Raw genomic sequence first — 24,350 nt, forward strand, 5'->3', positions numbered from 1 at the left:
GAAAAGATCTAGTTATATGAAAAAGTTATTTTTGCCACCAATAGGGGGAGCTCACTGCATACTGACTTAATTTTGAGTTCTATGGAAGCTGTATGAGCCACTTTGCACTGAGCTCCCTCTAGTGATTGGAGGCAAATAGAGTTTTACTTTTGACTGTTTAGTTGTGTGGAGAAAAGTAGGGGATTATGAGCTTTGTATTAGTGACAGCATTCACTTTACTTCTTCCATCCCCCTTGGAGTTTTTCCTATTTTATTGCATTAAAACCTTGAATTAAAATGAAATTATTTTTTTTTGGGGGGGGAGGGGGAGTTTACCATTTGATTTACACAGTATGCCCACAACCTTGAAGATGCAAAATATATTTAAAGAGGCTCTTTCATCAGTTTATAACTGCCCTATCCCCCACCTTATCAAATAGGCACATTGATGAAGATAACTACTGTTTTTTTTTTTTTGTTTTGTTTTTTAAAACGTTTATTTTTTTACCAAGTTATGAACATTTTAAGACTTATGCAAATTTGTTCTTAATGCCCAACTGGGCATATTTTTAGATTTCACCAAGTGGGTGTTGTATAGAAAAGTGTATGATGCTGACCAATCAGCATCATACACTTCTCTTCCAGCTTGATCCACAGCACAGCGTGATCTTGCGAGATTACGCTGGGACGTCAGTTCAGCCCGTGAGTCTTTCACTGGAACGATGGAAGATTGAACAGACATCGCCTCTAGCTGCTGCAGATTCGGATAAACCTCCTGGCACGGCGGCTGGAGGCGATGTCTATTCACTCTTCAATCACTCTGCTGAAGGAGCTGTGGGAGGAAGTGACATCACAGCGTGATCTTGCGAGATCACGTTGTGCTGTGGATCAAGCTGGGCTGGAATGAAGAGAAGTGTATGACGCTAATTGGTCAGCATCATACACTTTTCTATACAATGCTCACTTGGTGAAAAGTAAAAAAAACGCCCCGTTGGGCATTAAGCACGAATTGGCATAAATCTTAAAATGTTCATAACGTGGTCAAAAATAAACGTTTTAAAAAACAAACAAAAAAACAGTAGTTATCTACATCAAAGCGCCTATTAGATTAGGTAGGAGATAGGGCGGTTATAAAGTGATGACAGAGCCACTTTAACTGTGACTCAAACAATAATTAAGACAAAATAAGAACTTTGTTGTGCAGAAGTATTTACACCCTTAGGCTGGGTTCACACGTGGCGGAATTTCACTTGAATTCCGCTGCGGACACTCCGCAGCGTTAATCCGCAGCGGTGCCGTTTCTCCATTGACTTCCACTTCTATTTAGCAGTGTTCGTTTAGACGATGCGTAAAATTCCGCTGCGGAGCATAGGCTGCGGAGCGGAATTTGGTGTCCGCAGCATGCTCTGTCTGTTGCGGACCAGTGGCGGACTGGTTGCGGACTCATGGCGGAATTTCTCCATTGACTTCAATGGAGATTCTAAATTCCGCAATGAAGTCCGCAGCTGTCATGCACATGTTATGTGTGGTGCGGATGCGTCTTGCTTTTTTGACATGACATTTCTTCATTCTGGCTGGACCTATGTATTTCTAGGTCTACAGCCAGACTGAGGAAGTCAATGGGGCTCCCGTAAGTACGGGAGCGTTGCTAGGAGACGTCAGTAAATAGTCACTGTACAGGGTGCTGAAAGAGTTAAGCGATCGGCAGTAACTGTTTCTGCCCCCTGGACAGTGACTACCGATCCCAATATACAGCAACCTGTAAAAAAATAGAAGTTCATACTTACCGAGAACTCCCTGCTTCTGTCTCCAGTCCGGCTTCCCAGGATGACGTTTCAGTCTAAGTGACGGCTGCAGCCAATCACAGGCTGCAGCGGTCACATGGACGGCCGTGTCATCCAGGGAGGTCGGGCTGGATGCCGAAAGAGGGACGCGTCACCAAGACAACGGCCGGTAAGTATGAAATTCGTTTACTTTCACTAGGGAAAGTGCTGTCCCTTCTCTCTATCCTGCACTGATAGAGAGAAGGGAAGCACTTTTCCCGCAGTCCGCAGCAGCTAGTCCGCATCAATTTACTGCACATTTTGGGCAGACCCGCCGCAGAATCTGCAACGCAGATTCTGTGCGGCATTGATGCGGACAGTTGCGGAGGAAATCCGCCACGTGGGGGCATGCCCTTAAAGTCAGTAGTTTGTAGAGCACCTATTGGTGCAATTACAGACACAAGTCTCTTGAAGTTTGTCGTGATTAGCTTAGTACATCTACACACTGGGATTTTTGCCCATTCTTCCAGGTAAAACTGCTCCAACTCCTTCAAGTTAGACGCATTGTGTTGGTATCCAGCGTCTACAAGTCATGCCACAGATTCCCCTTAAAACACTCCAGTGAAGCTTTTGGCAGGATGTTTAAGGTCATTATCCTGCTGGAAGGTGAACCTCCGTCCCAGTCTCAAATCTCAGGCAGACTGAAACATTGCCCTGTATTTACTGCCATCCATCTTTCCTTCAATCCTGACCAGTTTTCTAGTCACTGGCGATAAAAAGCCTCCCCACAACCTAATGCTGCCACCACCATGAAGCACTGTGGAAATGGTGTTCTTGGGGTGATGGGAGGTGTTGGGTTTTCCCCACTCATAACATAACCCCATGACGACCAAAAAATGCAATTTTAGTCTCATCTGACCAGAGGACCTTCTTCCATGTGTTTGGAGAGTCTGCCACATGGTGTTTGGCGAACTCAAAACGTGTTTTCTTATGGTTTTTTTTAAGCAACGGCTTGTTTCACGTCACGGCTTATAGTGGTCCTTATAGTGGTCCTTATAGTGGTCCTTTGGACAGTTTCTTTCATCTCCGCTGTTATTCTTTAGAGCTCCTTCAGTGTTCTCATTGGTGTATTTGTTAAATCTCTGATTAATGCCCTCCTTGCCCGGTCTGTGAGTTTTTGTGGGTGAACCCCCTGTTCTCCCGATAGGTGACCCACAACTAACACGCATTTCTGCCATATCCTGTGGCTATTCCAGAAATGCCTAAGATGGGGATACCCCTTTAATGTCTGATAGGTTAAGGCTCCACCTCTGGGATCCCCACTTATTGAGAGAAGGATCTGTTTTGTAAGCCAAGGCAGAAATTGGTGGCTTAGCCAGGAGGAGACTGAATAGAGAGGTGAACACACATGTGCACGGCTCTCTCCGGTGAAATATGTGGGAGTTACGATAACAGCCAGGCAATCTTGTGGAAATGCCATAAATGTCCAAATTGAGAAAACCCCTTTAAAGGCTTTGTTCACCCTTGTAACCATTTTTTTTAAAATGCTTCAATGTTTCTATAATGAAGAATTAAGCAACTTAACAAATAGTCTTGATTGAATATTTCCTATAATTTTGTGTCTACAGCTCTTATGCAGTCCTGTGCATCTCCGTGGTAACAGACTACAAACAAACCCTTATGTTGTCTTATCCAGCAGTCATACTCCCTGCCATCTGTCCCCTACTTTTTACTAACTTACAGAACAAACTTATATGTAGTAGGGGAGACATAGGCGGGAGTATGACTGCAGGATCTGACTACACAGAGTTTGTAGTCAGTCACCATGGAGACACATAAGTATGCACAGAAGCTGTTGATACTAAATGGTAGGACATTCTTAACCAAGACTAAGGGCTTGTCCACACACAACAGAATTAGTGCAGAAAATGTCAGAATTGCAGAAAAAACGTGGACATTCCCCTGCAGCAAAAACTCATCATTTTCTGCGGTTTTTACGGCAGAAAATGGTGCGTATTTTGCTGCGTTTTTCACAATGTTAGGAGATGGTGACATCTCCCCTGAAAAATACGCACCGCAGGTCAATTTCTGCCCGGAATTTTTATGCTAAATCTCATCCACTGTGCTGCTACTGTATTCTGCTGCGTTTTTTCTGTCGAAATTCCGTCCGGAAAACACGCGGCAATTCCGCAGCATGTGGACGAGCCCTAATTGCAAAGTTATTGAATTTTTCATTATGGCTGCAATGGAACAATAATAATTAAAAAAAATGATGGTAGTGGGGATGGGCATGCCTTTAAACACCAACCGGCTTCTATATACACATATAGATTTGCATACAATAACTTACTTTTCCAAGTCGACCTCTTACTGTTTGACGTGTTTCTTTTAACATTACCATAGAGGTGATCAAGAAAGTGTTCTAAAAAATGAAGATATTTTCATTGTTATTTATTTCACTTAGTAATTTATTTATTCAAGTTAGGCTCTGTTCACATTTGCGTCTGTTAGGAGCTTCTGTTGCATGTTCCATCACATTTGGTGGGAGGAATAGCTGCAGTGCTATTATTCCTGTCAAAATGCCGTACACCATGGCGGATCGCTACATTCGCCATGGTAAGTCAATAGGGTCCATTAGGCATATATATTATATGTAAGTCAGTACCTTTAGATCACAATAACACACGTTCTCAATAGCATGCAAGGCCAGGGAGAACTCCATAGCTATCAAACATAGCGTCTGTTTAAAAAACGAGTGGGGATTTATCAACCTTTCTACACAAGTTTAGCGCAGAGCAGTATCAAAAGGGCCCAAGGGCCACAATCTGCGGTGCAAATTGTGTTTTGGCCTTTTTACGACACCCTCACCACTTTTGTGGAAAGGGGGCGTGTCTTCGCAAAAGGGAGTGGGGCCATGGCGGCTTGACAAATTTATTATAATAAACGTCAGAAAACTGGTGTAAATTATAGTGAAATCGACACCAAATCCTAGCTGGCGTAGATTCACTCTGTGGGGCGTAGCAATATGGAGGCCTGTGCTATGCCCTGTACCTTGCCTCCCCCCATATCAGGCTACCCCACCAAACTTCCCCTAGCAAAAAATGAAATAAAAAACTTTTTCATAAAAAATTGCTCACTTTTTACTGCTCCTCTTCTTCCCTCGGGGTCCCCTCAAGCTTCCTTAACATGACCCGGCTCATACAACGCACTAGCGCCAGGCAGCGTCAGGACGTTGTATGCAACGCAGCACTGATGACATTAAAGCGCTGTGTCGCATATGAGGCCCTGACGTTGCTAGTGTCAGGACGTTGTAGGAGCCGCACAAGTTTGCTGAGGAACCTCCCTGCGTGTTCTGATCGAAGCCAGGTGGAGTTGCCAAGGTCCTTCCTGTGAGAAGTGCAGGTGAAAGTTGCCAGAGTCCTTCCCGCATGCAAAAGACAAATTAAACGGGCCAGAAAAAAAACAAAGGGGCCTAGAGACTAAAAGGACATACTCCCGTACCAGGCTCTATCCAGACGCAAGAAGTGGTGAGCCTCCATTGCCTGCATATCCGTTCTCTGCTAAAACGTTAAAAATGACTGTGCCTCTCTGCTGAGAAGTTGTGGCACCTTTTAGTCACTAACCTAGTAAAAGAACAGTATTTCACCACCTGGTCTGCTGTCGTGAATCGCGTCTAGGCCTGCATTGTCTTGACAAGCTCGTACTTTACAATACTATCTTGCTTAAAGTTAAAAAGAAAGGAAAAGGTGCAGCCCAAGGCCGGGTTAACACGTAGCGTAAATACTGCGGATTTTCCACAACGAATTTAGTTGCAGAATATCCGCAGCTTAGAACAGTAGCAGCAGAAAACAGTAGCAGCAGAGTGGGTGAGATTTAAACAAATCTCATCCACACGCTGCGTAAATGATGTGCGAAGAAAACGGTCAGAAAAAACGGTCAGAAATTCACCTGAGGTGCGTTTTTTTAATCCGCAGCATGTCAATTGTTTTTGCATAATTGCTGCTTTTTTGTTGCAGGTTTTCACCATTGAATTCAATGGGGAGGTAAAACCCGCAACAAATAGCAGATGTTGCGATTTTTGCAGGGGAAAAGCTGCGATTCCGTCGCAAAAATCGCAACTAAAGAAAATAATAATCTTATACTTACCCAGATTTCTGTGGTTCTTCGTCCAGGCCAGCCTCCTGGGATGATGTTTCATCCCATGTGACCGCTGCAGCCAGACACAGGCTGCTGCGGTCACATGGGATGAAACCTCATTCCAGGAGGCCGGTCGGCAGGACAGTAGAGGGACGGCAGAGGGACGTGTCGCCCTGGCTCAGGGTAAGTATGAAACTTTTTTTCCTAAAGTGCAGGCGGACACGCTATGTGCTTTTACTCAAAGGATCCGCCCTGTGCGAACATACCCTTAACGGTCTACACCTGTCTCCACTGCCACTATTGTTGCTCTGCTACGAGGGAGGCCATAAGAGAGATGTCCGGTCTGGGGCTGAAGAACAATCGGCCCAGTCACAATTTTTGCACAGTGGCCCTCTGCTGCCAATGTCCGCCCCTGGCTTTATGCTATAAAAAAACTCAAACTTAAATTAAACCCTAAAGATCTGAGACAAATTATGTGCAGCTGTACATTTCACACTACCTAAACTATGTCTAGTTGCCTCTTTGTTCTCATGCATGTGGTTGACTAGCATGCACAAATGTATGTTCTCGAAGAGTTAGTTACAATGACCAATGGTTTGCATTGTAATAAACCACTGACACATTGATCTGACATCGCTGAGTCATCTCTGACCTAATTATGGTAAAAATAGATGAGCAAAATTCTGCAAAACCCACAATGAAGGTAGATTCAGTCGAGCTGAGGAGTTATGGGCCATCAGGTGTGTGTGATTTCATCTGAGATCTAGGGCTCATTCAGTGGCGTACATACAAGAGAGGTCATATTACAGATCCATACAACACGGGTCCAAAATACAGTCATGTGCATGTGGTCTAGAGAGAAAGAAGGTTAGCAAGATGAAAGAAGTGAGAGACATAGGAGAAGTGGGGATGGTTAGGAGATTGGAATCTTTTACGGGTGGGCATAGATTACAAAAAGGTTTGTAAGAAAATGTCAGTGGTATGTGAGTCATTTTTAGGAAATGCACTAAGGCTATTATAAGTATGAAGAAGCGACCATAGGTGTATGGGGTTCTTAGCATCAAATGTCGTCATTGTTCTCAGTCAATCCATTCTGAAATCAATGTATACTGACTGTTCAAGGGTGTCTCTCTTTTGACAGTCTGCAAGATGGGGTGAGATGGAGAAGAGTAAAATTGGCCATCGTTTGGCCGACAGTTATTCCTCCTGACTCATTCATACACATACACGCTCGGCTCGTTCACGTCAGTGTGCTGTCCGAGTGTACAACGGACAGCACACTGACTTCACACGGACACATTAAACTCAATGAGTTCATTCATAAGGCCAATTTTCTGAACTAACCAATTTTCTGTACAGAGAAAATCGCAGCATGCATTCGTTTTGTCGGATCCTCGCACTAGACTCACCTATTCAAGTCAATGGGTCACTGAAAATAAACTGACAGCATATAGAGGGGTTGCTAGCAGATGCTGGAAAAAAAGCAGAAAGTAGTGCCAGAGCAGTTTTTCCCTAACGTGCAAAACTGATGATCACTGATGCTACACTGACAGGAGAAAACTGACACATCGAACGCACTCCGACACGATCCCCACTTTAATTTCCGAAAGAAACACTGATGACTTTTAGATCGTTCTTCTGGCATTAAAGTGCAACCGTCAATTCAATCTTTTCCATATAAATCAAAAGTACAAGTGGTGATAAGAATCTATATAGTATCTTGGTACACAAAAATGCCACTTATCAGACTATTCTCCTCATCCCCCTGCTTCCTGTACTTATTCACTCTGAATTCACAAGTAAAAACCATATTCAGTAAAACAGAGATGAAGATGAATTATGAACTCACTGAGGGATCAGGTTACAGCTGCTGTCCATAGAAGTCTATGGAGAGGGGAACAGCTGCAGAGAGGGACAGGGAGAGACAAACACAGTGACGAAATCTATATTCAGTGAGATAGAGGTTAAGCCAAATTATCAGCTCACTGAGGGATCCAGTTATAGTTGCTGTCCGTAGAAGTATATAAGGAGGGGAGAGGTGGAAGAAGAGGATGAGAAAGCAGTTGCAGATAGAGACAGAGACAGACACACACCCAGTGACGAAATCAGTGAGACAGAGATGAAGACTGATTATTAACTCATTGAGGAATCAGGTTACAGCTGCTGCCCATAGAAGTCTGGAGAGGGGAAAGAGAATTGGATGAGGAGGAGAAGGAGGGAGCAGCTGCAGAAAGAGACAAGGAGAGACACACACAGAGAAGCTGCAGCTTGTAGTAAGTGTTTTTCTAGACTCCAACACTTGATGAGACAATAAAACACTAGATGCAGCAGCAACATGGAGGACATTATACAGTATCGCAGTCAAGCCAGCACTGAGGTGAGATAGAACAATTACTAGAAGCAGCAGCATATGCGTGTCGATCACTGTGTTACTCCAGTAGCTTCCTACTCCCCCTCCCCTCTTTATAGACTTCTATAGGCAGCAGCTGTAAATTAATCCCTCATTATGCTGATCATCCGTCTTCATCTCTTCCTCACTGGAGACAGATTTTAGCAGTGAATTGAGAGTGAGTGATCAGTGCAGGAGGCGGGGAAGGAGGCATTTTTCTGAAATAAGATATATTCTAAAGTTTCTTATTTTTGCTTGTACTACTGATTTATGGGGAAAAAATATAAATGACTGTTACACTTTAAGGCTGAGTTCACATGGGGCCGATACGCTGCGTAAAAGCACGCAGTGTATTCGCCTTGTGCGCCGCAGGGAATTCCGGGCAAAAAAGCGCACCAAACTGTGGTGCAGTTTTTTGGCCGAAATGTCCGCTGCTGACAACTGCAGCACTTAGCCGGTCTGCTAGCATGCCGACTTCCTGAGATGACCTCTCATCCAAGGAGACAGCTGCAGCCTGTGATTGGCTGCAGTGGCGGTCACATGGGATGAAGCGTCATCCCAGGAGGATGAAACCCAGACTCCTAGGTAAGTATAATATATTTTTGTTTTCTGAGTTTCATTTTTTGCGGCGGGATCGCTGCGAATCTGTTGCAAAAAACGCAACAACTGCTATTTGTTGTGGGCTTTACCTCCCAATTCAATTAAATGGAGAAATCCCGCAACAAATAAGCAGCGTTCACGTAAATACAATTGACATGCTGCGGAATAAGACTCCAAACCACAGGTCAATTTCTGAGCATTTTTTCCGCTCAGTATTTACGCACAGTGTGGATGAGATTTGTTTTATCTCATCCACTTTGCTGCTACTGTATTTTCTGTGGATTTTCCGCAACTAATTTAGTTGTGGAAAATACGCAGTATTTACGCAACATGTGAACTGTCACTAAGGGGAATGTGCAGCTTTTCAGAACATGTAATTTTTAGGTTCAATATTCTCTGCTGAGCAAATAATATATCTTTATAATGATGAGAGTTTCATTTTTCTTATACAGAACTATAGACATAAAGATAAATTATATAATTCTGGCTGCATGCAACTAACCCAATGGTGAGTTAAGGGCTTAGTGCATACTGTGTTATTACTAAGTTCAATGTATAAATTGTATGCATTAAGCTCCTAAACTCCCCCTAGTGGTAATTACAAATAGTCAGAATTTCGTTTGTCTATGCAGAGGTTTTGGAGCTGTGTACAACAAAGAAACGGAGCTCCATCCTTTTATAAAGATATTTCATAATATTAAGGGTATGTTCACACGGCAGCGTCCGTAACGGCTGAAATTACGGGGCTGTTTTCAGGAGAAAACAGCTCCGTCATTTCAGCCGTCATGGCATGTTGAGGCGCTATTTCGCTGCGTCCATTACGGACGTAAATGGAGCTGTTTTTCCATAGAGTCAATGGAAAATGGCTCCATTTACGTCTGAAGAATTGACAGGCACTTCTTTGACGCGGGCGTCTTTTTTACGCCCCGCCTTTTGACAGCGGGGCATAAAAAAAATGACCGTCTGCACAGCACATAGTAAGACCCATTCTAATGAATGGGCAGATGTTTGCCAACGCTATCGAGCCGCATTTTCGAATGTAAATCGAGGCCTAAAACGCCCGAATTATGTCCGTAAATAAGCCGTGTGAACCTACCCTAATAAGCCAACACTTTTTGACCATTTTAAGTTAAAAAAAAAAGATCTGAGATAAAGTACAATATTTTACCTTTTTCCTTCTTCTTTCTCTTGCAGTACAGGCAGTACACACTTATCAGTATGGGAATAATGAGAAGCATAGTCAGGTACAAAAACTTTATATCTGGAATTAAAACTGAAGCATTTTATGATTAGTTTCAGAAATATAATTTCAGGCGGTGGTCACACATTCTACTATACATGGAGTATTGGTGGCAGAGGGGAATGGTAGAGATTTTGTTTCTATATAAATCTCATCATCCTGAGAGTCTTTAACAAGTGGCTCTGTGCCTCCCTTATCAGCCTTTAATGTCCTACAGATAGCTATAGGGGGTGCAGAGGTTGCAGTCGAACCTGGGCCTAAAGGTTCTCAAAAGGTCCCACTGCCCCAGGAGAGCAATACTACAACACGTGATACAATAAGGTTAATACAAAAATACCTCTAAATGTTGAACCTTCAACTTTATCTGTGGTTTTCCTGGTTCAGATTTAGGCCATAACTCTATGTGCTGCTAGCAGCTTATTTGTTGTTTTAAGAACCAAGTGCATAAGTACAAGCAGTCCCACTCTTACAATGTATATATAAACTTTCTGTAACCCCTTAAAGGCTATAGACCACTTTTTATTATTATTATTTTTTTAATTGCTGGGGACTGATTGAATAAATCAGGTAGCACTTGACTGCTCGGCTATATTGCTTTAAAGAGGGGAGGTGTACTAGTAGTCCCTTGGCCCACTACCTATTTGTCCTGGTGTTGCATGAGTGGGATGGCCGTTGCCAACTTTATATAGATGCTACAGAGGAGGTCCCTTTCTCTTTGACCCCCTCCGCATGCAAAACCAAAAAAAAAAAATCAAAACAGCGTTTGTACTAGCACTATGGATGACACTGGCCTTATGGCCCTGCTCTGTGAGAAGGTAGGGTGGGTACCAAGCTGGCTTCTTTGCTGAACAGTGGAAACGGTGCCGCTACTATACAGGCCACCCTTTATGCTTCCAATAGAGCAGACCGGTCGTGTCGGTTCGCCCACGCTGCTATACAACGTGGTCCGTTTCTAGGAGCCACCATTGCCTAATCTTAAAATATCCCCCCTGAGCGTAGTCCCCAAAAAAGAAGATAATTTAGACTCATACACCACTTGTCCTTTCCTACCAGGTTACTCAGTCAATGATGATATTCCTCGGGAGGAGATAGTGGTCTCGTACAATTCTTTTGACAGGGTTATATCGTTGGCTACAAAAGCAGGCCATTGCGCCTTGCTAGCAAAATCAGACATTGAATCAGCATTCTGTCTCTTTCTGGTACATCTTCACTGTTTTCATCTGCTGGGTTGCTGACTGGGTGGCTCCATTTATGTCAACGTGTTTGCCCATTGGGTGCTCAATCTCTTGCCGTTATTTTGAAATGTTCAGTCGTTTTACTGAATGTTTTAATCGGTACGCGACTGGCTACTCATCGGTAATCCATTATCTTGATGATTTTGTGTTCTTGGGTTTTGTATCCTGCTGGCACCCGTTTTGGTAAATATGTTTTAGATACCTTTCGTTTTTTCGGGTTATTTTTTTAAATCCTATAGCAGAAGAAAAAATTGGAAGGTCCAGTATCGTGCCTGTCCTTATGAGGAAATTTTGATGGATGAGCTGACACAGGTTCAAACTGAGATTGATGGTTGTCCCACTTCTTTAAAGTTTACTTTACATCAGTTGCAGTCACTTTTAGGCCAGCTGGCTTTTGCGTGTAAGATATTTCCCATGGGTTGTGTATTTTCTCGCCGGCTGTCTTTGGCGATGGCAGACGTAAAAAGGCAATACTATTTTCGGCCCGTGTTTTCCTGAACTTGAGCTGGGTAATAAGGATTTGCAACTGTTCACGGATGCTGCTGGATCAATCAGTTATGGCCCTCTCTTTGGTGTTCCCTGCTCTGCAGAACGGTGGCCAGTTACCTGGTCTCAAATGGGCCTTACCAAGTATCTGACCCTGCTTGAGCATTTCTGCTGTGGTAAGAGCTATTGAGCTGTGGGGCCTGCAAATGTCTTATAAGCATATTGTTTTTTGGTCTGAGAGCATGGTGGCTGCAATGAATTAACGTTAACATCTAGCTCGCTGCCAGCTCTAGCATTACTCCGGCACATGGCATTGAGATGTTTACAGTATAATGTTGTTTTTGAGACTAAACACGTGGTGGGTGAGTTGAACTTGGTAGCTGATGCTCTTTCTCATCTGCATTTGGATAGTTTCAGGGATTTCCAACCGCCGGCGGATTCAGAGGGCTGTCCATGCCCACGCTTCCCGCTGGACTTGGTGGTGCGCAGCTGTCCCCCTAGTTGCAAAACTTTGTATCTTCACCCACATGGATGTGTCATGATAAGGCGTGGAAGGAGTAGTTGGAGTGTGCTAACCCATCTGATGTCCTGGATACTAAGCGCATAACTTTGACCTACTTGTCAAAGTTATGGGATATGGGTGGCTCTGGGGTAGTTTTTGTTCTAAAATGTGAGGGACTAATTGATGTCACTAAAGACTTTGCAGTGGGAAGGATTCTGAAACGGTGGAAAAAAGGGCAGACAAGGGTTGACAGTAGACGACCAATTTCTCTACTACTGTTGTTAACAATGGCGGGGTCGGTATGTAAGTCAGAATTTGAGACCATATTGTTCCAATATTCATTTGTTTTGGCCTTTTTCTGTGCATTGTAGGTCAGTGAATTAGTGTTCCAATCGCATTTAGAACCGTCTGGCTTACTGGTCGAGGATGTAGTCATTCTATCTCGGTTAAAGTTTGTGTCAGTCGTAAACAAAAACGATGTTTACGGTAGAGGTACCTGGATATCCATATTCCATCTTGACGATCCTCTTTGCTGGTTTTCCTAGTGTCGGCTTATGCATCTTTGCGCCCCAATAGTGGTTTTTTTTTTGGTTCACATTGACGGTTCACCACTGACTAATTACCAATTGGAGATATTATTTAAAAAATGTTTAGTAGGAGCAGGTGTGGCGCTCTGAGTTCGGTACTCACTCTTTCCGTTTCGGAGCAGCGACGGCGGCTAATGCGGCTGGTAAGACTGATGCTTACTTTAAGCACCGCACACAGGAGGGAAAGCGGCCTAGAAGGTGCATCATATGACGGTTGGGGCACCGAGACCATGCCAAGCACAGCATCTACCAGGAGTTCATTCAGTTGTGTGAGTATCGCCCAACGTGCTAGTGTAAGGAGTCCTGGGTCACAGATGATGGGCTCGGTGCTGCAGCGGATTTCTCTGTACTACTTCTCAGTGTTGGTGAGGATTGCTCAGCACTACTTCTTGTTGGTGAGGATCACTCAGTAGTTGTTGTTCTTCTGAGAAGCAGTACTTAGCAATCCTCAGCAATACTGAGAGGCAGTACTGAGCAATCCTCATATAGGCACAGATACACTGTAACCCAGTCAGTAACCCCTGCCTCCGCTTTTAACTCTAGGTGCCTCTGGCCCTCTAATGCATTGATCATTGCAATGTCCCACCAGTGCAAATCCCACACTTGACCTTGTCCTGACGCTGCTGATGTTCTAAGTACTGGTCGGACTGGCAAAGAAGTAGCATCCAATAAAAATAGGAAGTAATTTGTCCGTTCACGCTATTGCCAGTAAAAATGTTTACTAGCACCAGCCTCCCAATTTTTATAATGGCTGAGCCGGTGGTTTACTGGCTTCCTGTAAACCTTTCTGGGCAACCCCTTTTTAGAACAACCCCGGTGATCAGCAGTTCGCTGTAGCACAGGCTTATCTAACCACTAGCGATCACCGGGGAAGGCAGCATGCAGCTGTACGTTTCCCCAGCATCTGTCACTGTAGGAGAAATTATATAATACAAGAAAACCATATAATACATGGTCCATCAGAACAGGAGACACTCTTCAGTTGCTCTCCGCTTTAGCTCAAAGAGGGCGGTCCCGAGCGGTGGAACCCCCACTATAACCTTCATATGTCCTATTAGGAAATATGGAAATGGCTTGCCCAGATAAAAGAACCCTTTTAATACCCCATTCATAGTACAACTATGTCTACTTACCTCGAATATCATCCTGGACGTTTAATTGTGTACCATTCCCTGTTGCTTTTGCCAGTTCTGGTATTTCGATAATAACCTCACAGAAATACAGCCCATCGTCATCCTTTGTGACTCAATCTATAGTCAGCAGTGCAGTATTATTGACCACATTACAAGTGATTTTATTATTGCTCTTTTCTGAATTGTTACTTTGCACAGTCCTCAGAACAGAACATAGCACAGTTCCATTATCATCTCCAGCAATTGAAATATACTTTTTCCATTGAACTCTGATCTGTTGAACATCTTCGGTACTCCAGTCGCAGCTGATTTTGGCTTTGTCCCCAGAAGAAGTATTTAAGATCTTTGGATACTGTGTAATATTTAGCTCCCCTAAGACCGAGTCTGTATAATAAGCAAATAACAAAGAATTAATTTAAACATAGTGCAACTACCAATCTCTAAAAACATTTCCCAACTGTCAGAACAGCGGATGTCCCCACAATCAGGGCCAGATCATATAGAAGTCATAAATGAGTGTGTGGTCCACCTCGGGGACCTAGGGTGCCTCTACCACCCACATTCCTTTACCAGGACAGTTCTTCCAATCCAAACTCGCATGAAACCTCATTATAGTCCAGACCATAGTGGAAGTTGCAATTTTACAAGGCCTTTCAAAAATTAGCTATAGGGCCTAGAATTTTTTAGTTATGCCCCTGACACTCACTATTTATTTGGAGAGTGCCCATAGACTGCTCCCCTCTGGGATCCCCAGCACTCAGGAAAACGGTAGTCGCTTGGTGGTCTATTCAGGCTATAAGAGGTGGAGAAGCGGCCTCACATTTAAGTGGCTCTCTCCATTGAAGTCGAAGGGAATCACTGACTCGGCTGCCTCTGTAATTCACATAGAGTTTAGTGGAGAAGGCCATGTGCATGTGACCTCTCTTATATGTGGCCATGATAAGGAGGCAGGTGGGGTCTGGGTCCAAGAGGTCGGATTGGGGTCCCCAACGATCTTAGTCCGGCCCTGCCTACAGTTCACTCTCCCTCCGCTTTACAATACAACAGGTATAGTAAGCAATGCTATTCCTAAGTAACTGGAAATATTTAAAAGCCTATGAAACATAATACATTGAAGCACATTACTAATAGAGTGGACACCCACCCTCCGTCTGAAAAGTCCATAGACCACAAATGTTTTCTAAAAATTAACAACTAGGGTGTAACAGTCACATGATTTCTCTATGACTAAGGACTCATAGAAAAGACAATGCTGGGTGCACGTACGCTGTATGGTGGCACATGGACTCACTACAAATCCAAACTAAAGACTTGTAGGCACCATACGTGAGTACGTGGTATGTGAGGCACCATATTCTGCTGAGCATACCTCCATAATATGGCATTCAATGGAACAATTTTTCGCACAGATTCCATATAAAATCTTAAGTACAGTATGATCCCATTGCAGTCTTATTATGGCTCCATCGCACACAGATCTGTAAGGCAGTCGTGTGCATGAGAGCTTTTTTTCTAATCACTCTAAATGAAAACACATAAATTGTCGTACTAAACGAATACCGTTGCCTTTATTGAATATGCTTATATTTTGTTCTTTTTCTAGCTTCTGCACTTTTACATTGCGGGAAATGCACCTGCAAAGATATTGGGACGTTCTATTGTGGCTATATTTATACTTGATGTCGTAGTAGCGTTTGGGCTCTGCACAACTTTGATGTCGCATTCGTTTCACCACATTACATCTATTTTTACTTACTCTATTTCCCCCATTTATGCCTCATGTACACGGCCGTATTATGAATCTTTGTTGTTTGGATCTGTAATATGGTATCTATAGACTGCTATGACTATGACTGATTTTACACAGAAGCATATGGAGGTTTTTGTTCTCATGGATTTATAGGTAATCTGTCAAAAAAATGTTGGTATGCGCTATTGGTTGCCATATTACGGAGACCTTTTCCTCTAAAAGCATTACATATAGGGAAGAATACGATATCTAAAGGAGGCACCATACAGTGGCGCAGAGTGCTTACAGGTCCGTAACCTATGTGCTGACATACACAGTCCGTGTGCGTGGGTTTGCTGTGAACATGAGCCTAACATCAATGCTTGTTGCTGTGAGACTACATTTTATAATTTCTGATTTATTATTTCACTGCTTAAATAAAGGAATATTATGTTCCGGATCATTAGCAATTTTTTTTGACACTGTATTTGTTTCCCATATTAGTTGCCTCTTGGACAAGTATAAGACTTTTTGTCCCCATACTTAGTTCCTTCAGGACCCAGCCTGTTTTGGCCTTCAGGACCCAGCCGATTTTTTCAAATCTGACATGTGTTACTTTATGTGGTAATAACGTTGGAATGCTTTTACCTATCGAATTGATTCTGAGATTGTTTTCTCGTGACATGTTGTTCTTTATGTTAGTGAACAAATGTTGTCGATAATTTTGGTATTTATTTCTGAAAAACACCACAATTTAGAAAAAATTTGCAAAAATTAGCATTTTTCTAAATTTAAACGTATCTGCTTGTAAAACAGATAGTAATACCACAAAAAATAGTTACTAGTTAACATTTCCCATATGTCTACTTTATGTTTGCATCGTTTTTTGAATGTCCTTCTATTTTTGTAGGACGTTACAAGGCTTAGAACTTTAGCAGCAATTTCTCATATTTAAAAGAAAATTTCAAAACCCTATTTTTTTCAGGGACCAGTTTGGTTCTGAGGTGGCTTTGAGGGCCTTATATATTAAAAAATCCCCAGAAGTCACCCCATTTTGAAAACTGTTTTAACCCTTTAGGCATTTCACAGGAATTAAAGCAAAGTAGAGGTGAAATTTACAAATTTTATTTTTTTTGCCGAAATTAATTTCTAATACATTTTTTTTTGTAACACAGAAGGTTTTACCAGAGAAATGCAACTCAATATTTATTGCCCAGATTCTGCAGTTTTTACAAATATCCCATATGTGGCCCTAGTGTGGTAATGGACTGAAACACCGGCCTCAGAAGCAAAGGAGCACCCAGTGGATTTTGGGCCTCCTTTTTTTTAGAATATATTTTAGGCACCTTGTCAGGTTTGAAGAGGTCTTGTGGTGCCAAAATAGTGGAAACACCCTAAAAGTTACCCCATTTTGGAAACTACACCCCTCAAGGATTTTATCTAGGTGTATAGTTAGCATTTTGACCACACAGGTTTTTTGCTAAATTTATTAGAATTAGTCTGTAAAAATGAAAATCTACTTTCTTTCTGAAACTACAGAAATTTTTAATATTTGCAAGAAATAATAAAGAAAATGCACCCCAACATATGTAAAGCAATGTCTCCCGATTACGGCAATATCCCATATGTGGTAATAAACTGCTGATTTGACCCACAGCAAGACTCAGAAGGGAAGGAGCGCCATTTGGATTTGGAGCAAGGATTTTGCTGGACTGGTTTTCAGTTCTATGTCGCGTTTGCAACACCCTGGAGGGACCAAAACAGGGGAAAACCCCCAAAAGTGACCCCATTTTGGAAACTACACCTCTCAAGGAATTTATCTAGGGGTATAGTTAGCATTTTGACCACACAGGTTTTTTGCAGAATTTAGTGGAATTAGGCAGTAAAAATGAAAATCAACTTTTTTTCTGAAAAAGCATAGAAATTTTACATTTTTACAAGGAATAAAGGAAAAAAAGAACCACAACATTTGTAAAGCATTTTCTCCTGACTAAGGAAATACCCCATATGTGGTATAAAACTGCTGATTGGACCCATGGCAGTGCTCAGGAGCGAGGGAGCGCCATTTGGATTTTGGAGCACAGATTTTGCTGGATTGTTTTTCGGCGCCATGCCGCCTTTCCAACGCCCTGGAGGGACCAAAACAGTGGAAGCCCCCCAAGTTACCCCATTTTGGAAACACCCCTCAAGGAATTTTTCTAGGGGTATAGTGAGCATTTAGACTCCACGGGTCTTTTGCAGAATTTATTAGAATTAGGCCGAGAAAATTAATATCACAATTTTTTTCCACTAAAATGTTGCATTTTCTCATTTTCACAAGTTATAAAGGAGAAATAAATAACCAATTTTTGTAAAGCAATTTCTCCCGGGTACGGAAATACCTCACATGGGGGTCATACATTTTTTTTCATTAGAAATGAATTAACCCTTTCAGGACTGATCCATTTTTTGCTTTCTTATTTTCGTTTTTCACTCCCCGCCTTCCAAGAGCCATAACTTTTTTCTTTTTCCGTCAGTAGAGTGATGTGAGGGCTTATTTATTGCGGGAGGAATTATAGTTTCTATTGATACCATTTAAAGTGCTATAAAAAGTACTGGGAAACTGAAAAAAAATAGGAAAATATAGTAAAATAATTTTTACAGCTTTCGCCGTGCGGTAAAAACGAAAACTACAGCGATTTTGGCAGTTTAAATTATTTAAGTTTTTTATGGTGTTCACTGTGCGAGTTAAATAATGGTATATTGTAATAGTTTGGCCTTTTACGGACGTAGCGATATCAATTCGGTTTATTTTTTTACATTACAGTTTTTTTTTTAACTTTAAACTTTTTTCTTTCTCACTACTAATAACTTTAATTATTCTACACATTTTATTAGTCCCCTTAGGGGACTTGTACCAGCGATCATTGGATCGCGGGTACAATATGCTGCGATACTAATGTATTGCAGTATATTGTTATCTTTAAAGGCTTCTGAAACCGCACGATCGCTGTTCCTGTCCGTTAGTCTCGGGTGTCAGCTGTAATACACAGCTGACACCCGCAGCATATGGAGCAGGCTCAGCACGTGAGCCCGCTCCATACATCAACCCCCGCACCATGACGTGCTATTAAGTCATAGTGCTCAAAGGGGTTAATGCACAGCGGATGGTGTGAATATTACAATTTTCCACTGTATGCCATTTTAGTCCATAATATGTCGTGCCCAGTTTGTGCCACTGAAGACAAATACCTCATAAATCGTTAAGCGGGTTCTCCCGGGTATGGCGACGCCATATGTGTGGGCGCAAACTGCTGTTTGGGTATGCTGCAGGGCTCAGAAGGGAGGGACGCCATTTTGCTTTTGGAGCGCAGATTTTGCTTGGTAGTTTTTCTGTTTTGGGTTTCGCTGGTATTTCAGTTTATAATGTGGGGGCATATGTAATCTGTGCGGGGTACATCAGGGTATATGTAATCTGTGCGGAGAACATCAGGGTATGTGTAATCTGTGCGGAGTACATCAGGGCATAATAAGAGGGTATAATAATGCGGTAAATAAATAATAATTCATAGATATGTGGCCGGTGTCGCACTGATAAATGGTGTCGGATGTTACCCGCTTTTAGAAAATACTGCACATTTTGCATCGCATTATTCTGAGAGCCAGAACTTCTTTATTTTTTCACCACCGGAGCTGTGTGAGGGCTTATTTGTTGCGGGACAATCTGTACTTTTCATTGGTACCATTTTGGGGTACATGCGATTTTTTTTGATCCCTTTTTATTACATTTTTTTGCAAGCCGGTTGACCAAAAACAAGCAATTCTGACAATGTTTTTTAGTTTCTTTTTTGCGGCGTTCACCGTGCACTATAAATGACAATTTTACTTTATTCTGCGGGTCGGTACGATTACGGCGATGCCATATGTATATAGTTTTTTTATGTTTTGCAGCGTTTGCGCAATAAAATCACTTATTTAGAAAATAATTTATTTTCTGTGTCACCATATTCTGAGAGCCGTAACTTTTTTATTTTTCAGTCAAAAAAGCTGTTTTTTGCGGGACGGGTTGTAGTTTTTATCGGTACTATTTTCGGGTACATGCGACTTTTTGATCACTTTTTATTGTCTATTTTGGGAGGGGTGGTGACCAAAAAATAGCGATTCTGGTGTAGTTTTTTATTGATTTTTTTTGGGGTGTTCATCATGCGGGAAAAATAACATTATAGTTTTATAGTTGGGGTCGTTACGAACGCGGTGATACCAGATATGTGTACTTTTTTTAACGTGTTCATTTTTTTCCTATAATGAAAGACTTATTATAGGAAAAAAATGAAAGTGTTTGTTTATAGAACTTAAAACTTTTATTTTTACACTTTTTTAAAACATTTTTATTACTTTTTTTTTACTTTTTTTACTTGTCCCACTAGGGGACACTTAGGGTATGTTCACACGGCAGCGTCCGTTACGGCTGAAATTACGGTGCTGTTTTCAGGACAAAACAGCACCGTAATTTCAGACGTAATGCGCAGGCGTCTTTCGCTGCGTCCATTACGGACGTAATTGGAGCTGTTTTTCCATGGAGTCCATGGAAAATGGCTCCATTTATGTCTGAAGAAGTGACAGGCACTTCTTTGACGCGGGCGTCATTTTTACGCGCCGCCTTTTGACAGTGGTGCGTAGAAAAAATGACCGTCGGCACAGAACATCGTAAGACCCATTCAAATGAACGGGCAGATGTTTGCCGACGCTTTTGAGCTGCATTTTCGGACGTAATTCAGGGCTAAAACGCCCAAATTACGTCCGTAAATAGGTCGTGTGAACCCAGCCTTAGACTTGCAGCTTTGATCGCTGCTAGAGTACATTACACTACACACGTAGTGCGTTCAAAAATGGCGCCATTTTGCCGCAATTATATGAAACCGCGTGATTTGCGCCGCGATTATGTAAATTGCATAAAAAAAGGATACAAAATATGAAAAAATTGTGCTGTTAGGCTATATTCTCACAGTACGGTCAAATCATGTTTTTGACGTGATTTTGCAAAAATTGTGGCAAAAAAAATAGGATTTGACCGCACTGTGTAACTAGACTAAGGCCTTATTCAGACAGCCGCGTTTAGTCCGTGATACACGGAGCGTGTTTTCGGCCGTATTTCACAGGCCGACCACAATTCATGGAGCCAGACTCCTAGCATCACAGTTGTAGTCCCTGCCTCTCTGCGGGAATACTGTCCCATACTGTAATGATGCTTTCATTACAGTACTGGGGACAGTATTCCCACGGGGAGGGAGGGACTCCTATGATTATAGATAACTGTGATGCTAGAAACCTGGCTCAATGAACTGTGGTTGGTCCGGGAAATATGGCCGATACACGGTCCGTATATCACAGACCGAACATGGACGTCTGAATAAGGCCACTTGTCTCCTATTTTTGGTGCGGATTGCGCACTGAAAATTCATTACAAATGACAATATAAGGCCGGATTTACACGAGCGTGTTCAGTCCGTGATATACGGTCCGCAGGTCGGCCGCATTTCCCGGACCGAACACACTGCAGGGAGTCGGGCTCCTAGCATCATAGTTATCTATGACACTGGGAGTCCCTGCCTCTCCACGGAACTACTGTCCTGTACTGAAAACATGTTTTCAGTACGGGACAGTTTTCCCGCAGCAAGGCAGCGACTCCTAGCGTCATAGATAACGATGACGATAAGAGCCCGGCTCCCTGCAGTGTGTTCAGTCCGGGAAATACTTCCGACATAAGGACCGTATATCCCGGACTGAACACGGTCGTGTGAGTCCGGCCTAAGTCTTATTCAGACCAACGTGTGTGAAATCAGCTGTGATGAATGGCCGTGTTTCACGGCTGATTTGCACCCGTGCGGGACCCGTTTTCAAAGGGATCCGTGAAAATGCAAAAAAATAGGACATGTCCTATTTTTTTACAGGCCCTTCACACGGTCTGTTAAATCAACGACCGTGTGAATAACCCCATAGAAATATATGCAGCCGTGTGACGGCCATTAAAAAAACGTCCTTCACTCGGACGATTAACACGTTAGTCTAAATAAGCCCTAACTCACGTGAAGCATAAAAAAAATCTGCAAGGAATTTAGGACGTGCTGCTGATTTATAATATCACGTAACTGTACGTGATACGGGTTAGGTATACATGGGAAGTATGGAGCGAGCTCACGGGCTGAGCTCGCTCCATACACAGCGGGTGACGTTTGTGTTACGCAGCCGACACCTCACTGCAACGGGCAGAATCAAAGATCACTTTGATTCTGCCGGTTTAACACCTTAAATGCCGCGGTCAATCGCCGGCAGGGCTTCAAGGGAGACTGTCAGAATCACGATATACAGCAATACATTAGTATTGCAGTATATCATGCAGTGAATGATCATTGCAGCGGATCGCTGTTCAAGTCCCCTAGGGGGACTAATAAAAAAAAGTAAAAAACAGTTAAATAAAGTTTTTTTTATGTTCAAAAAAAATAATAAAGTATTAAAAGTTCAAAAATAAAACTTTTTCACATTTTTTCCCTAAATCGATGTTCAAAAAAAAAAAAGTTAACATAACTGGTATCGCCGCGTCCTTAAAAGTTGAACCTTCACAATATAGCGTTGTTTAACCCGCTCAGTGATTGGCGTAAAAAAATATATATATATATAAAACACACAAATGTAAGGTTTTTGGTCACCTTAGCGCTCCAAGAAAGTGATCAAAAAGTCACATAAACCCCAAAATGGTATCAGTGACAACTACAGCTCGCCCTGCAAAATTTAAGCCCTCACATCGCTAAATTGATGGAAAAATAAAAAAGTTATGGCTCTCAGAATACGGCGACACAAACGTTTTTTTAAATTTAGCAAAGTTTTATTTTTTTTAAAAGTGCTAAAACATAAAATAAAACATATAAATTTGGTATGTCCGTAATCGTATCAACCTGTAGAATAAGGTGAATATATTGTTTTTACTGCCTGATGGATGCCGTAAAAACAAAACCCCCCAAAAAATTGCATAATCGCTGTTTTTTGAACATTTCACCCCACAAACAGCTTCCCAGTACATTATGCGGTACAATAAACGGTGCCATGAAAAACTACAACTTGTCCCGCAAAAAACAATCCCTCATATGGCTATATAGACGGAAAAATAAAAAATGATAGCTTTTGGAAGGTGGGGAGGAAAAAACAAAAGTGAAAATCCGAAAAATGGAGGGAAGGGGTTAAATCAGCTGCATGCCTATTATGTTGCAGAATTGTAACGTATTTCATCCTTTACAATGTAAAGGGTTAATTTGCTGTAAATCCCTAGCAAATTCTGTAATGCACACATTGAGGAATTTGGCGCACAAAATCCGCAGGTAATTCCGCAGGTAAAAGTGCGGTTTTTTTTATATACGTTTCTAGGTGCGGTTTTTACATTTTGATGCGGAAATAGGTGCAGGTTTTATGCTGCAGATTTTTTATTTATTTTTAAACTAGTCAGAAATAATTCGCAAGCGGAAACGCAACATAAATTGACATGCTTTGCTCCATTTTTATAGTAATATATTCTTATCACCAAGAATGCTTTTTAATTATTTTTGTGTCTTGTATTATATGTTCTATTAGGTATCTGATGTACCAACTCTTTCCAGCTTGATTGCTCCTACATAAGAAATATACAAACATCCGAAATATACATGATGTCTATGATATAGATGCGGAAGGTCGCAGTAAAACCTCTCTTCTCCTCGCATCAAGATTGGGATTACTGATATATATATATATATATATATATACACATTCTTTGATAATAACTTTGTTATTGTATTTGATGATATAGGCTTACTATTCCCTTCTTGTTTTTACCCTTCCCAAAATAATATGCTCTTTTTCATACACTTTTATTTATACACAGCACAGTTTGTTTTTAGCTCTTTTTGTTTATTTGCTGCAATGGTATTTTTATTGCAACGATATGTCTATTTACAGCAACAGTTTTTATGGATACTGCGTAGCTCTACTTTACTTATATTCAAAAGTAGTTTTGAATGTAATTTTGCAGAATGACATGCTATTCTAAATTTCTGTGTAACATCACCTAGTTTTTCCTAAAAATAATTATCCTTAAGGGATAACCTGTTTTCACTTTTGTAATATGATCACGTATGTAGCACTGTGGGGGAGGCAGTTTTATATATTTTCTGTATTTTTCCCCTTTTTTGTAGTTTACTCTGCCACCAATCAAATGCAGATATGTATCTCTCAATAGATCACCAATACTACGACATAGCACTCGGTTTTGCACTGAGATATGTTCTTTGAGTTGGTGGGGAAGGATTGGGTCGTTAAAGGAACAGTGTCACCAAATTTTTTTTTTTTATATCAGTTTTATGTTAGGGTTTTATTAAAAACATTTATATTTATTTGTGTGTTTGTGTGTTACTTTTTTCTATTTTTACACTTTTTCTTCCCTATGGGGGCTGCCATTTTTTTTTCCATTTCTGTATGTGTCGATTAACGACACATACAGACATGGAATACGGCAGCTCCAGTCCCATAGGGAATGCGAACGGGGCCCATTCCATCCACTATGG

At 41.8% G+C, this 24,350-nt stretch overlaps 1 protein-coding gene across 4 annotated transcripts in view; it reads right to left on the reverse strand.

The window, feature by feature from the left end:
* TMIGD2 (transmembrane and immunoglobulin domain containing 2) overlaps positions 1 to 24,350 on the reverse strand; it is a 136,703-nt gene that overhangs the window by 85,497 nt on the left and 26,856 nt on the right. For 3 of the 4 annotated variants that reach the window (XM_075849018.1, XM_075849026.1, XM_075849019.1), the window contains 3 exons: positions 14,052 to 14,435; positions 10,037 to 10,141; positions 4,093 to 4,164 (listed from right to left, as the gene is read on the reverse strand). In XM_075849018.1, coding sequence (XP_075705133.1) covers positions 4,093 to 4,164; positions 10,037 to 10,106 — 142 coding nt within the window. In that variant the 5' untranslated portion in view covers positions 10,107 to 10,141; positions 14,052 to 14,435. The remainder of the gene's footprint in view (positions 1 to 4,092; positions 4,165 to 10,036; positions 10,142 to 14,051; positions 14,436 to 24,350) is intronic. The other variant, XM_075849032.1, reaches the window with a different exon arrangement.

The sequence above is a fragment of the Rhinoderma darwinii genome, chromosome 1, assembly GCF_050947455.1.
Source record: "Rhinoderma darwinii isolate aRhiDar2 chromosome 1, aRhiDar2.hap1, whole genome shotgun sequence".
NCBI lineage: Eukaryota > Metazoa > Chordata > Amphibia > Anura > Rhinodermatidae > Rhinoderma > Rhinoderma darwinii.